At 35.6% G+C, this 17,093-nt stretch overlaps 2 protein-coding genes across 2 annotated transcripts; both read left to right on the top strand.

The window, feature by feature from the left end:
• Positions 1-2,377: 2,377 nt before the first annotated feature.
• CPR27 (cuticular protein 27) lies at positions 2,378-6,576 on the top strand. Its single transcript, XM_011636031.3, has 4 exons — positions 2,378-2,510; positions 3,251-3,348; positions 3,607-4,005; positions 4,931-6,576. The coding sequence occupies exons 1-4, from the start codon at positions 2,499-2,501 to the stop codon at positions 5,151-5,153; spliced, it is 732 nt and encodes a 243-aa protein (XP_011634333.2). The 5' UTR covers positions 2,378-2,498; the 3' UTR covers positions 5,154-6,576.
• A 4,732-nt stretch (positions 6,577-11,308) lies between these two features.
• On the top strand, positions 11,309-15,825 carry Cpr97Ea (cuticular protein 97Ea). Its single transcript, XM_011636032.3, has 2 exons — positions 11,309-11,558; positions 13,746-15,825. The coding sequence occupies exons 1-2, from the start codon at positions 11,541-11,543 to the stop codon at positions 14,658-14,660; spliced, it is 933 nt and encodes a 310-aa protein (XP_011634334.2). The 5' UTR covers positions 11,309-11,540; the 3' UTR covers positions 14,661-15,825.
• The last annotated feature ends 1,268 nt before the right edge of the window (positions 15,826-17,093 follow it).

A 17,093-nucleotide genomic window follows, 5' to 3' on the forward strand; every position in this document is an offset into this window, starting at 1 on the left:
CATATCACAAATTATCGACGTAGCGTTAGTAGCGTATTCTATTTAAAATTAGCTTTTATTTTATATAATATTGATGTGATGGTAATATTATCAATATAATTAAAAAATTATTTTCTAGATGAAAAAATTTTAAAGCAATATTTTTTTCTAATTTTATGTTATGCAAATAATATTCTAAAAGAATCACAGAAGATATAAAAAGTACGTGAGAACGTGTAACAACTTGTAAATTTAAACCACACTTATATAACATCCATGAAGAAATAGTTGTGCCCAATCAGTCGATGTTGCTGAATGGAAAACTCGATGGAAATAAAATTTGCTTTCAGTCTCGAAATTGCCGCATCGATTCGCAGGTTTTTGGTGAAAAGCGGATGTTTATTGTCTTCATTGACATAGTCATTCGCGCGGCGAGAGCTATCATGTAAGAATTATACCTTACGACATACGCAATCACGTTGCATAAAGATATAACGAGTGTGACATGCGATCAATAAGATGAGTAATAAACTCTCTAGTTACGGCTGTCACTCAATTGTGAAGGAATTCCGTTTGCTTTGTTTGTCATTGCTCGAATGTAAATTCCGGAGCACTGTCCTCGCATACTTTCACCGCCATGTTCTATAAGAACAGTGCAATATTTCCTTACAATAATCTGCCGTTTTTAGAAAGAGAAATAACTTCCTGAAAGAAATTTACCTGATCGATCGCTTTCATTTTTAATAATTTCGGAAACGATCTGTCATAACAAACCTCAATAAAGAAACAACATATTAGTTATAAAAAAAATCGAAAATATTTAAACAGTGCCAAAAAAAGTAAGAGAGATAGTTTTTATAAAATTTTAGTCAAAGTTTATTTAGGAACATTATTCGTCTGAATTATTATCCAGTTGCGAGGGATAATTAGAGATGAGTATTAGTATTATCGATGTTATTATTTTCACACCGTACGATTCTCACGGCAACGAAGCATATACGGTAAAGTGGAAAAAGCAATAGACTTTACTATGTTGCACCGTGATATTCCGCATCACCCTTATTATTGCTACATTAAATGTCAAGATGTTCTCTTGTATGATCGAAAAAGTTCTGGGTTAACCTAATGATTCGTATAATTACATAACCGATTTTATCGTTTGTACAATTGTATATCATAAAATCGTAACGTTATATCGTGCATTATCTTATTTTTTGATATCATAATATTGAAAAGGATATATTCGGTTCAATAATTAATTTTAAATGTCAAAAATAATTGCTATAAAACTAAAAACTACTAGCTACTAAAAACAATTTGTTATCAGGTGCTAATAAACAAAAATAAATATTTGTAGAATGCTATGAAATTTTACGTACTTCAAAAAGATGTGCTTTCAAATAGCGAACTCTATTTTTCTGATATGTACGTATATAAATATGGATATAAATTTAATATTATATTTAATTGTCGCCAATAAAATAATTTTAATTAGAAAGTTTTTGAGATTAATGATTAAAAATGATACTATCTGTGCCATTTGAATATCTTATGTCGAAATGTGTTTCCGTTACAGAAATCTTCAGCAAGATACATACATATTTTACAGAGGCAGACATCCTTGAAATGAAAATACAAGAGGGTCTCACATTGCGAAATTAAGATCTGAAAATCAAGGATTTGCGTGGTCAAGGGCTTCTCTCGATGACGCTGCATTGCATGACTGTCAGTCATTTAAGCAATGTCGAGGTAGAATTACTTATCATCAATTGCAATATGCATTTTATAAGGTAATATGTAATTTCTTGGTTAAATTTCTTCAGGCTAGGAACTAATAACAAAATTATTATACAAAAATAATCATTCTTATACGCCTATTCTACTATAATCATTAACATTAATATTTACAAGCCATAAGTGGCAGAAACCACAACGTCCAATGATATCAAAACTATTTATACGTGCAAGAGAAAAGAATTCGAAGTATCAATTTATCATAGAGAATGATAATATTTTAAAGAAGCACTCACAAATAATTTACATAAGAAGTAATTAATGATAATATTAAAAAAAAACAAGAATAGAAAAACCTGTTTAATTTATATTCCAATGCATTAGCATATTCACATTTGCATTAGCATAGAAAGTTGGAAAGAGCAGACATAACTCCGAACCATCCCAATGCAATAATTTAAATCGTGGGAAAATACGCATTCCTATTTGTAAACATTGATTATAGATCAGTGAGTCATAGCTATCCGTATTATATGGTTCACTGTAATAATTAGTGCACGAAATTGAGTTATATTTTCGTGAATGAATGAAAATTAGCCAAGTCCAGAAGATGCAATAGAAATTTTCAATCTCTTTGTAAGGCGAACTCGCGTGCTGAAGTTGAGGCGGAGGTCGGGCCCATGGGCGGGCCCCGCCGCTCCCGAAGGGGACCTATATAAGTAGACTCGCTCGGCGTATAACGCGATCCTATAACACAATCACTTCTGCCTCATCAACAACCAGACATGCATCCTCCTGTGAGTATCGTCAGTCCTTTTTCTTCTCTCTCATCTGCTTCATTCATTCATGAATAATAATATAGAGAAATGTTCTCGAGGTTGAATTTAATTCCGATAATTGGAGCGTAAAAATATTTTCTGCGATGTGCATTCATTTATCGAATTTATCAATCGAAATTATCGCAATAGTTTGGAATTTACGAGATGAACATTTTTTTTTATTCCGTATGTGTGTGTGTGTGTGTGTGTGTGTGTGTGTGTGTGTGTGTGTGTGTGTGTGTGTGTGTGTGTGTGTGTGTGTGTGTGTGTTTTAAGAAAATCGGTCTTATGAGAATTGTAGTAATTTCAGTGAAAAATGATATGTACGAATGCCTTGCAGTTGAAATATATTGTATTATTATTGCAAATCTTTTTAAAAAAATTATAGCTATAGAAGAAAAATTATAGTAATCACGTTAATAAGTTCTGGGATAGTTACGTTTCAATGGTTAGCAATCAGGTTGTCATTATAAACGGACAAACCAGTGTTGTATTCTTTCTGTGAAGAAATAAATCACCGTATCTTCGAATGCTAAATTCATGTAGCTGTTTAAAATTTGGATTGATATAGCTGTTTATTTCATTAGGAAAAGAAATACTCAAAAAATTATGATAATAATGCATCGTCTTCGCGTCATTCGACTTTCGCCGAATGCGTGTTTGAGGCCATTGGAAAGTGTTCCGAATGCCACTGTTTTTATGCAAATTTGTGTCACCAGGTGTTGTTTCTCTTGTTTTGCCTCGGCCTTGCGGTTGCCCAGCACAATCAACCGTATCCTGTAACTACACCAGTACCTATCTTAAAACAGATAAACAAGTGAGTTCTGAATTCGTATTACGTAACTGAATGAAAGCGACAACGCAACGAATATCTTCGAATTTCGTTTCTGTGTGAAAGTTACATTATCATGACAAATATATTCTTTTCTTCTAATTCTTTACATTTTACTATTTTTTATTAATTTACTATGACTAATAAATTACAGTATATATATGTGTGTGTGTGTGTGTGTGTGTATGTATGTGAGAAAGTTGAATAATTTTTAATAACAATTGGACCATGAATTTCCGACAGGCATAACGAGGATGGTAGCTACAGTTACGGCTTTGAGGCGGCGGATGGCTCGTACAAGATCGAGTCTAAATATCCGAACGGTGAGGTTTATGGCAAGTACGGTTTCGTGGACGATACTGGAAATGTTCGCGAGATCGAGTACGGCGCGTCCAGACGCGGTTTCGAGCCGGTCGGTCCTGGGATAAACGTGCCCCCGCCAACCTTGACTGGTAACAGCATCGCCGGCAACGCGAATGAGCCCGAAGACGATGGACAGTATCGCGAGGATCCGTCGATCTATCACACCGATCCGCGTTTCACCAACGGGGAACGTTACGATTTGGCACCTAAATACAGACAACAGCCAATCGCCTACAATCCGCCGCAACAAACTGCACCGGCAGCTTACAATCAGCCGAGGTGGGTCGCAATAAATTTTAATATACAGCTGATCCCGGAGATACCTGTCTCAATTTCAACATGGAATTTTTCGATGAATTTTAAGTCGTCTTTTAATCATCATTAACATTATTAATATACAAAAATTCAAAGTTTATTTCAAATTTAAGTATACACTAAAGATGAAATTTGATTTCTAAAGATGAAAATTTGAAATGGTTGGGAATTATTGGATCTTATTGGGAATTATTGGATCTCTGGATTAAGGTTTTCAATTTTGGTTAATGGATTAACAGAGAATTTATCAATTTTCCCAAACCAAATTAACCGGATTAAAATCCGCACGAGAAGATAGATTTGCCGCGGAGAACGCAAGAAGATAATGAGCGGGTTAAATGTCAAGTGAATCACTCGAAAGTACAGAGAGATCGTGACTTGCTCAACTTGACGAGAAATCGGTTGTACCTTCGCACTTCAACGGGAATTAGAATTAAAGAATTAGAATTAAAGAAAATTGAAAAATTGAGAATTAAGATTAAAAATGAATGGAGTATAAATGGGAGCGATAGAACAGTTGCTCTCTCAAAGGCTAAGAGTAGGTATACTAAGCCGGTTCTAACTCAGGAGCTCCGAGGAGGATGCGAATGTGCGGGAGGAACGGAGGGCGCAGGGGAAAGGGGAGGGGAAGTCAGAGGCGGTGGGATTCGGTAACATAAACAAGTAGATAGAGAAGTAGATATAAGAGAAGTAGAAACAATTACAAAAAGATAAATAATGAAGATGATATAAAAAAAAAATTGCGCATGGACAGGGCGCGTGGACATGGCGTCAGACGGGGGGCCCGGGCCCGCCGCCGTCGTCGCCGCCGCTACTGCCGCCGAGTAAAAAATAAAAAAAGAAAAAATTAAAAAACACTTAAATCGGTTAATTTTTTTCGACTTTTCAGATATAACCCGCCTGTTAATTACCAGCCGACAACGGTGAGGCCGCGGTTCCAGCCAGAATATCGACCGCAATATCGATCGCAGTATGAATCACAGTATCAAGGTCAGCAGCTGCAATCCGCATATCCTTCGCCCGCAATTCCAGCCGGTCCTCAAGGACACGTCGCGACCAACATCGACGTCAATGCCGGATTGGCGTCTTACACGGTTAATTACAAGCGATAAAGAAAGAGGAAGAAAAGAGAAAGGGAGTCATACAATCGTACATTGTGCATGTGTATATAGATTATTTATGACTATTTTGACATTGTTGCTCTGAACATTTATTTAATTTTACACATAAAATTGGTTAGTATTGTCATCGGAATATTTTTGATAGCACCCTGATTTGATAATTTAGTGACAAATAGAATAATCAATAAGGTACTTAGTTAAAGTGATTTTTTTTTTTAATTTAAACATATTTCAGATTTTATTTGCCTTTGCGAGTCTCAAATGAGACTTCAATATTTTCTACCTCTTCTTCTCTGATGTTTCCTCTATCTCTTTTGCCTCTTAGGAATCTCTATCTCTTTCGTAGAAAAATTATATTTCTTCTATGATGAATTTAATAATTTTTAATTTCAACTGGCTTGTGTCTCACCACTCTTTTCATTTATATATATATAATGTATATTAGATTTAGAGAAAAAAGAATATGCGTAAAATTAATTCACAGTTCACAATCATAAAAAAAAATCTAAAATTATATTCGCGCATGTTACACTAGCAAGTAACTTGAGATCAACATCTTAATCGTATTTAAACGCATGGTGTATCATATGTGACATTTGAATAAGTTATACAATGTCGCATGAGGTAAAATAGGATGTAACCGTGAGATAGCGAAGGTTTGACAACCTGAAGAATCAATTTGTTGAATGACTTGGACTCGGTTTGTAATGATATTCATCAATACATAACCAAACAATCTATTCAATGCCAGTGAATTTAAATTGCATATACTAGGTGCATTCACCGATTATGGAGATCCCTAAGTCCTTATTTAATGATTGAAAATGCAATTAACATTTTTTCCTGACATACGAGGAACGCCATCGGGCTACATCGAGACACACCCAAGAATTTTATCGTTGTGTAACATCTTAACATGCTACCTTCGCACTCGACCTTTCCGAATGCGTGTACAATAAAGATCCACATGCAGTGGATCAAATTCGCCGCTCGATTTTTTTTCGTAAAAAAAAATCTCTTCTCTAAATTCTCAATTTTCAACAGTCCTCATCTTTTGCACATTATCATTTATACAATCATAATTCATGACAAATGTCTGATCTTTATATTATTATAATGGATGCATAAAAATATATTTCATATTCATGAATTCTACTACGGATACTTCATACTTTCATACTATGAATTCTAAATATGAATGATTTTATTATAAAGAAATTCTTGAGGATTTACTTTATAACATTAATTCCATATAAAAAATTAATTTTAATTAAACAGTTATATGGATCGTTGACAAGAATGACAAAAAATTTTTCTGTAAATGATACTAATTAAGATATATAATTTTAATATATATAATATAGGAAAGATGTAATATATATTTAATAAAATAAAATATATAGATCGCTCCTCTTTTTGGTGCTCTTTTATTCTTTCATGATGATAGGTGCGAATATTAATAGGAACTACTGACTCGTGCCAGCATTGCGTTTCAGCTTCTGGTTTAGGATCCTAATCTCCACGCATGGAACTTACACGTTGCGCATACCTGATACGTGGAGAGTGCCACGGACTACTTCACCTAAGACCACCTTTCACAATATAATCCGTGATCTACTCGATTCCATCGGCTTATACCGCTCAATCGAGTATATATGTATCAATTACAAATATAGGCATCAGGCATTTTATAAGAGAAAAGTTTCGCTGCAACACTTTCTTTAGATTACCGCAAATATAGAAAAAGTTAAAAAATCAAATTGATTATTAAGCTAACATATTTATAAATAATATACAAGTGATTAAAATAAAGGTATCTATATATAAAATATATTGGAAAAATAAAATCGATTTATTTATCATTAAATCATATTTAATGTCTAATATCGAACAATTATTAATTACCATAATGCGTTGCAAATGTACAATGCTCATGCATTTTTTGTGGTGATATTTAAAAAAAGGATTAAGAAAAGGATTTTTTTTTTTTTAAGAGAATTTTTCTTAAAAAGAAAAATATACGTAAGCGTTACACATAATGACTTGTCAATTCTGGTAATCGACTTTTCATTCCCTTGTCTGCGACACGTATTTTATCGCGGGGCGACACGCGTGCAATATCGCGATTCCGCGTTCACTCTCGAGACATTCTGATGCAAGGCGTGGTGCGACGGTCCGGTGCGCCAGATGTTGGTGGAACTTGCTTTCCTTTATCGGAGTAATGAACACGTATAACTTTCCTCTTTTTGTCGCAACCACGTAATTATAATACGAGTCGATTCGCGCTAAGTCAGCCAAAAGTCATTTGTATCTCTTATTAAAATACGATATAATATTGCATAAAGATAATTATATTTTTCTTAACAGTTCAAATTTTATTAATCTTTTTCAATTTATATTTACTGCATTGGAATTTATTGTAAGTGTTATGTAACAAAAAAAAAAAAGAAAGATTCAATAGAAGAGAATTAACATTTATTTCGTCACTTACTACTAATGATTATTTGTTCCATCGAAAATTCACACGTATGATTCTCTGAAATAAATTACAATTAATTACAATTAGGACAATGTCTTTACTCGTACTGATTTCACAGGCTGAAAAGTAAAATTTAATATGTTATATAATGTAAATAAATGTGAAAAATATTATATTTTCTTCATATAAGATAAATTTTTTCATTACCGTTAATATTCATCGAGGATACTGTTAATTTTTTAATATTGAAATTCTTCATATAATTCTTAATAAAATTATTTCAATTAATGCTACGATAAAAATGATAATATAGTTTTGATTAATTAATATGTTCTATATTATATATCTCAATAAAAATGTAACTTTTAGAAAAATTATTTAAAAAATAATTTTATTTATATATAATTTCTCAATATTGAATTTACACCTTAGAAGCATAACATAGATATAATAATTAATAGTGTGTAAATAAAATAATTTATACATAATTGTATCCATACCGGTTCCTTTTTTTTTTTAAACATACGTGGCGCGTGCTTCGACGACAGAACGACTTTTACGTTTTAGATAGACGCTAATCACCTTCTCTTACAGCGAACACCATCGAGTTTTTGTGGAACGGAGATCCAGTTCCAGAACAAACTGTGTGAACGAGTTATCGTTAAGCAGGTAATTTCGATTGTTGCATAAAAATAGAAAGCGTCGTAACATTAATCGGAGGAAGCTACTAGGCGAATAAAAGAATCACCGTCAGTCCGTTAAAAAAATATTTCGATAATTGAGAAAATCGTCAGGCTCGGCAGCCAAACGTTTTTCATAATTACGTTGACATCTCATTGTTGGCCTAGTTGTGGTAAGAGCGTCGATAGATGTCTGTTGCAAATCATTGCAGCAACGCTCGTAATAGTTACACAATAAAAATAGGGGAACGGCGCAGCGAGATGCAAGAGAAATGCGTTATCATAAGCACCATTGCTGTACGTCCTACGATCGCATATCAAGGAACTAATTCGACCTGAGATGATCTATATTAGTAAATGTCAGGGCTAGCGGCAGTGCGGCTTTTCGAAGAGAGCGACTTGTGAAAGGCGAGATTTGCATACTTCACAGCAAATTATACAGAATTCTGTAATATGTACATGCTCATGATTGGATATTATTAATCGAATTAAAAAGAAGTTTATGATGAGGTATATTCGTTTTTTTAAATATTTATTATTATTAGCGATATAAATAATATTTTTATATTTTATATATCAAAGGGATATAAAACAAGTATTAATCGCCATCGTTTAAATGTCATCAATTAATTTAACGAGATTTTGTGAAGCTAAAACTAAGAATAGATAATTTGATAAAAGCAAAACCAATGGCCAAAACCAATAAATTAATCTGTTAGTTATAAAATTAAAATTCTTTTTTTGGTGGATACAAAAAAATGACCGATATTTTGTTCCCTTTCACCAAATGGCATTGGAACCCGCCGCGAGACAAATCTTCAGCGAAACGAAACTGTAAATGCAGACATAATCTGGGTTGTTCAGGAATAATTATTATGAGTCTTAAGCGTGGGGTACGTCTTGTGGAAGTCATCGTTAAACAGTACCAACGTAATCACTTCGAGAACCTTGAAGACAATTGCATTATAAGAGTATGAAAAATGAAAACGTTTCTCTTCCCTTAATTCTTTCCTCATTTTTTAAATATGTATATTTATATCTCATATATTCACACATCGTTCTTATAAATATACTTTGCGCGTACAAGTGAGCACAAATATCTATATTATATTACTCTATTAAATATTTTATTAACACTACACAATTTCATACGTCTCAATACAATTTCATAAATTGTCAAGTAAAATAATTAGGTAAAATGATGTTAAAAAGGGTCGACGAGCGCGAATTCGCCGACATATTATCAGTCATTAATTGGCGCGTGACGTGGCGGGAAAAATTAGCTAACGAAATAAGGGAATATCGGTCGAGCGGTTGGCCAGCCGTCTAATATGCCGATAGAAAGTTACAAAATGCCGATCCACCGCATAATTTCACAGGCGGAACCTATGCGATTCGCGGCACGTTTCGTAAACTCCGGTGAAAACATCATGAGTGACCGGCCGTCCGGCCCCTGCAAAGGCCGTACTCCATTTTACCGAATCGCTGCTCAACCTTGCGTTCGGTCAGTTTCAAGGAGACGAACGGGAGTCATGCCGTTATATTTTGAGACTCAATGCCGCGCTCTCCATTTTCAGACTATGCGGAATCTAACGGAGACCAGACTACCGTCGTACGATCGTCAAAGGTTATTCGTATTTCAACTCTCTTTCTTCCACTTATAATCCAAAAATACATATTCTACCAGTGAAAAATTCTACATATCTCCATATTCTATTTGCGAAAATTATTATATGTTAACATAATAATGGTAATTGGGAATATAAAAAGATATTTCTTTATAATTTTGCTGTGATCGATATTTGATCTATGGCGAATATGTATAATCAAATCAGGGCGGGGCGATATGTAATAACACTTTCTCTTTTTCGAGATACTACTTGAGCATGAACGAGAGTGAGTGTCGCGGGGCAGAACGTATTGTTGAGATTGATATTACGTAAGCTCGATGCTTCGAATTGCGGTCAATTACACTTGATCCTCGTACGTACGATCCCGTACAATTTACGTGTTCACAGGAAGTGCGATTTCGATGGGAAATACTTCAGTAGCATAGTCCGTAAAGAAACTTACATCTACTCATTAACTTTAATAGCTGATGGTCAAGTATGCGTTATGATACTCACATGAGATATTCTTTACTTCAGTAAATAAAAATTTAACCCTTCAGAAAGTATATTAATAATATTTCACACTTGATTATAGATTGATTAAAAGTTTACAAAAAATATTTCTAAATTATAAAATATAATAGTATTTATTTTACTTTTCGAGCGTTGTGAAACATCGTAATATCTGCGATCTAAGAAATATTTAAATTTTTATATATATATAAAACCTGTCAAGTTGGTGGTCCAATGAACTGGATTTAAAATGGCTTCGCTGCTGCGGAAGGACTGAACGACATGGCGTAGATAAAATAGCTCGTTTTTTACAGCTTTCGGCCCCGCAATTGGGAGGCGAAACAGTGATCAGTGATAAGAACGAGGGCACTCAAATTATTTGAAACAGCGCTCCCTCGTAATTTCTCTTTCGTGGCCCCGATCTGTACCTATTGCCAGTTTTACATAATATCTCACTTTAGAAACTTGGCACACCAGTTTCACAAAACCGATCCAATTTTTCGTCTGGACAAGTTACATGATCGTCAACATCGGTATCGATTAACAATTTCTAAGTGAGTCGCTTGTTCAAAAAGATGTCGAAAGACAAAGGAAATTTTTTTCAATTTTTGCTATATCGATTTCCCAAGTCACCCCCCATTTTTAACAGTGAGTAAAATACGATAGAAACGATAGAATACGATAGATAATCTTTCAAAGTAGCTTGATTCGAGCACTATAATGCTCTTAATGATGAAATTCTAGCCGTAATCGATCCGCGGATTAATCAACCGAGCGATGGAGTCTGGAAAATCGCAACCGAGCGATTTTCCAGATTCCCGAGAAAACCAGAGAAGGCTGGTGGAGAATATTTAAGGGATATAAGGTGCTGTAACGAGACAAGGCGACCGTACATACGTACAGGAGTCGAATAGATAGTGAAAGTCCCCCGGAGCGGACAGGAGTGCAGTGAGAGGAAGCGGGGGGTTGGCAGGAACGGGGGGGCTCCAGTAAGGTATATGAGGGCCTCAGTTCGAGCAATCGTCGGTACTCTAGCCTCGCTGCCTACTTACATTCACACACACTAACACAACCATCGACACCGCCGGGAAACACGATGCACACCCTCGCGACGGTATGTATCCGAGTGCATCATCAGCATCATCGTTATCGTCATTGTTCTCTTCATGAGTTGTTAGTCTTACTTCTCGCCAAATTCTTGCCTCGAAAAACGCGAGCGCGAGCGATTGGAAATCGTGTGTGATGTGATTGTGACTGTGATCAGTGGCATATCCGTATTGTGAGCTTGGAAATTTCATTCTAGAAGTCCTGAAGAATTCATTTCATTTATCTTTCTCAAGTAACAGTACTTACACTTCTCTCGATTCTCCATCCCCTGTGTTTTTACGCTTGTCATAAAAAAAATTATTTTATGAAATTATTGCGATCAAAGAATCATGTCGCAGTTTATTATAGAAGTTACAAATTCGTGCAATGCATTGTTAAAAGCGATTCTCAAAGGAATCTCAAGATTAGGATTGAAGAACATCTGGCTACAATCCTCGTCGAATTTTCGCATCAATTCATTAAAAATTTATTTTGTCTTATATTTTTCTTTTATTATTATTTAGGAATATCAGGATTCTAACTGTTGAAAATTAAATTCGTTAAATTCGCGGCAAGAAGCGAAACGATCGAAAACGGCTGGCATCAACGAATAGGCTTGGTCGCGTTGCGCAACTCTTGTGATCCCGTTTCCTACTTTCTTCCACATCGCGGAAAAATTTATTAAGGTTTCACCTATTATGAGCCGTGCGAGACGCATTTATTTTTATAGCGCGCCTACTGACGCTTGCGGAAAGAGGATTATATAATTCATCATTATGCTCGGCTGCGGTCGCGTGCGATTACCGACGAGAATATGAACAATTCTCGAGGTCGACTGCATTAGATCGGTTAACCAACTGGTTAATTAACTTCTATGCCGTAATGTAGTCATGTAAGACATTAAATAATTCTTTTTTCATACTTCTATCTGTTTTTCTGTGGCAGAAATATTCTGCACTTTCAAATCATTTTTTATTTTATTTTTCTTTTATAAAGAGATTGCATAAAAACAGAAAGAGAAAAAGAAATGCATTATTCTTATCCAGTAATTTAAACTTGCTTATAGAACAAGCATATAAAAAAAAGATAGAAAACTAATCGTAGTTAAAATACATAAAATAGAAATAAGGATTATAAATTAATATTGAGCTAGCAACGCGCAAATATTTGCGTGATATGTAAAATAGCTGCTATATTGAGAAATAGAGGAATTTATACTAATAGGTCGATAAAAGATAATGACGAAACATAAATATTGCAATAAATGGTGATATGATAAAAGCAGATAATTTTCATGAGGCGGAGATTTAATTAACAGTTAGTGCGATTAATTCGAGTTGGTTAATTAAGTCTGGTTTAAACGCCTTTTCTCGGTATTCCACGTTCGCTCATTTCGAGTTACAGGAAGCATACCATGCAAATCGAATGAATTAATTAATTATTTCTCGCTAATTTTAGAGTCAACATGCGCACGGGAAAGAGAGAGTACGCATGAATGATTAATAAATTGATTTATCGATTTTCTCCATGTCAATGTGCGCGGATCCCGAGACTCGTTTTGCTAACAACGAGCGATCGCAGAATCCGATATCTTTCGAGTTTCCTCGCGATCTATTCTCGATCGTGTCGCAACCCTATCGCATCTGGCGATTAAGGTTCTCGATATCTTGGATAGTTTTAAGTTCACGCGTTGTCGCACGATGATCTCATGATTGCATTTCACATAAAGTTAACGGTTCATAACTTCGTGACGCTACATATCCACCCTTGTACCATAGGCAAAAAATTGTTGTTTTACTCATCGAGTAAAGTATCGAGCCCTCGACGCTGTTTCTCTTGCTTGCAAAAAATGTGACGAGTGTTTCAAGAATGGCAACATAAAAATCAGTAAATTTAGCGGCACTAAAGAGAGAAACTATAAAATTCCCAGTTATTGCTGTATAAATTATTACAACCTTTAAATGCAATTTTTTTCGTTTCTCTAAACTTTAACTAATAAATTTTTAAACTCATAGTACGGTAGTATGCACAAAAATTAAAAGTCTGTAATTGAGAAAGCAGAACAGAATTAAAATAATAATTTAAAAAGACGTAAGAAAAAACATTACAATTAAATGCTGTTTTAATTATAAATAAAGTAGCCTCTGGTTCTGTTAATTAATAGTCTATTAATTAATAACGTGTAAAACGAATTAAAGGTGCTTCGACGTTTCAGGTAGCAACGGTGCTTGCCGCGCTGCTGGCAGTGTCGACAGTGTCGGCACAGCAGTACCGACAACCCGGCGGCAATTACGTTGACGATTATGCCCAGTATGACTCCCAACGACCTAGCCAGCCAACCCCGCGTAGCTACGCGGCTAACGACGTACCGGATCGTCAAGCGGCCGCGCCGGCAAATCCAAAGCCAACGCCAGTTGCGATTTTGAAGCAGATCAATCGCCACAACGAGGACGGCTCGTACACGTACGGTTTCGAGGGCGCGGACGGCTCCTTCAAGATCGAGACCAAACTGCCGACTGGCGATGTTAAGGGCAAATATGGCTTCGTTGATGATACCGGCAAGGTCCGCATAGTCGAGTACGGCGCGAACCAGTACGGCTTCCAGCCGGCTGGTGAGGGTATCACCGTTGCCCCGCCGACTCTGTTCGACGAGACCACCAGCAAAGAGGCCCTCGAGGCGCAGGCTTATGAGGAGTATCAGCAGCAACAGCAGCAGCAGCAGCAGCAGCAGCAGCAGCAGCAACAGCAGCGGCAGTTGGCGGCATCTCGTCCAGCTTATCAACAACAGTCGCACACTCAAGCCGTGTACGCCCCCGCGCAGGTAGCCCCGAGTAGACCCGCGCTACCCAAACCGCCCATTTTCACCCCGGCCGCTGCCGCACCCCCCCAAGCACCGCGACAGTCCTTGCTGCAGAATCCAGCCTACGACGAGCCGGCGCCAGCCTCGCAGCTTTACAATCAGGGACCGGCTCAATTCAGCCCGCCGCCAAACGGCCAGAACGGCGGCGGCGGCCGTTCCCAGCCGCAGACTCGCAGCGGTGGCGGTATCCTGGACCAGCTCGCCAGGGACTATGCTCTGCCTCAGGGAGTGGCGCCGCCGTTACATGACATCAGCTTCGGTTATTACTAGGCCGTCTAGTCCTGCCCTCTTTGCCTACCGAAGAGTAAGGGAGTTTGGGATCAATCATTCATTGATGATTCAATGGAACCTCAATAAAATTGTATATCACTCAATTGACAAACACTAACGTTCTCCTATAGGATAGATTTGTTTTACACTGTAGAATTTAATTTTTGATGTAAATAAGCAATTAAGAGTTGTCACGAACGTTACACGATTGACTCCAAGCTCAATTGCTCGTCCCGGTTGCGTGTTGGTCTTGTATTTTATTCGTGAATGGGACACGTCGACGACTGAGTAACTTGTTATAATCGCGACGTGGCCTACTCTCTCCGAAGTGGACGACACTATGACTGATGATCGTCGCGAATAGACCGTCCATTGCAATCAGAAGTCGAGAACTGCTAATATTGACGTCTAAAAGTTAAGACTCTATTTTGTCTACGTGTGACACAATCTCTTCATTAATTATATTTAATTAATCATTAAAGATATATATGTCTAAGAGATAAAAACGATAGATCTCATGTATTTTTATATTCCATCAACGGTAAACTCTAATAAATTGATAACAAAATAGAATGCAATTTTGATAAAAATATATTTGCTGTATATATTGTCCAGATACATTTTCAGCTTTATTATATTCTCTTTTTTTCAAGTTTGAAAATGAAACGAGATGAGAAAGATCTTTAAGATATCTTAAAAGTGAAAAATGTTGATTTTTCGAGCAGATGGACGGCAAGATCTGAGGTTCTCGATTTTTTATTTCAATTCTCATTATTTAATTTCACGAATATCGAATTATAGTATAAGAGAATTGACACGTCATCTTCTTATCAATCATTAAAATTATTGTTATGCATATTACTATTTATCGAAAAATTGTCCGGATTTCAAGCGATAACAATTAGATGATAATAGAAACTGTAAGAACGTATTGTAAAAAGGATGTAAATAAAATTTCTCGTCTCCCCCTTCGGTAGGAGTTCGCTTTTACTCTGAAAAACGCGTTCGCCTTGAGAACTTGCCATCAGGGTACCGTTGTGATCAATTAGAATTGCGTTTTCACGGTGGGGTTCCGCGAGAATGTTATGTTAATTGGACGTACTTACTATTATAATTAGATTATTGTAAGGTAATTCGAGTGGAATAAAGTGAGGCCAATACTAAATTCCGCTGATTGATATAAAACGCAAAAAAATTTCTGTACAATGGTGCAGCAACGAAATTTGCTGATTTCACCTTTCCAATTACCTGCTTATATCCTTATTAAGCATAAACGCTTTCGATGTTCATATTTATTAAACGTATGAAAGAACAAAGAGTCACACCTCGAATGTATTTCTAATAATCCATATTCAATGCTAAATTATCATATCATTCTTTATATTTAAAAATACAACAAAAAACTTTATTTTAAAAAGTTATGTGCAACAACGCACATTTGATTATATTATGTCTTTACAGAAAGATGTTAAACTTTGACATTCATAAAAAAATTTTTTTATCTAAAAGATTAATGTTTCTTTCAAAGTTTTTCTTTGAGAAAAAGTATTGACCATAATTTTGGTGAAGATTCTGATTTTTTTAATTAAATAATTCGATTTTTTTTTTAATTTTTATCGTCTTATTTCTCAATGAATATACACAAGAATAATTTAAAAACGCCTGATGCAATGACAACCAAAGTCACATTGTTGCTGGAATGGTTGCGTGCAGTTGCGATCTTATCTTTTTTCCCTCCTTGACTTTCAAAGATTACGAAATACCGCGAGTAAGTAGAGATCAGTCGGTTTCTCACAGAGTAAATTTTCGCATCGCACAATGTCTGGCCTTTATCTTCTGCTTTCGGGTTGCCAAAATCACATTTTCCCACGCCCTATTCACCGCACAATCAATAGCTTGTAGTTTCTTCTATTCTGAAATTTCATCACAGAAAGCATTCGGTAAATATTTCTGGAGATATTCGCTATTTCTAGAGATATCCGTCACAATCGGATCTTGTTATATTGAACAATAGAGTCCTACTTTCGTTCTCAGAAAGTCTCAAGGTGAACAAGCCGGCACTATACTTTTCTGTCTTCAAAAGTTTTCAGTAATTGGTTCAGCACAAAAAGTGCGTGTACATTATGCGAATTATTATATATTTTAAACTCTCAATAAAACGCGACCTTGCTGGCCCCGCAATTTTTATTATTACTTCCTACAGCTTTCGTAATAAGTAGTCAGAAATAACTTTACAAAGTATATATATATATATATATATATATATATATATATATATATATATATATATAAGGCATTTCTTTATCAATTTCAATTGCTTATCTACAAGATATTATTAATATCATCTCCAATCATTTTACATGTAATTTCTTCAGTGTTGTCTTTTTTTTTTTTTATTCAAGAATAATCTTAGCATAATCTCTTCAATTCTTG

This window comes from Pogonomyrmex barbatus, unplaced genomic scaffold, assembly GCF_055798465.1.
Source record: "Pogonomyrmex barbatus isolate J1 unplaced genomic scaffold, ASM5579846v1 scaffold1, whole genome shotgun sequence".
Lineage (NCBI taxonomy): Eukaryota > Metazoa > Arthropoda > Insecta > Hymenoptera > Formicidae > Pogonomyrmex > Pogonomyrmex barbatus.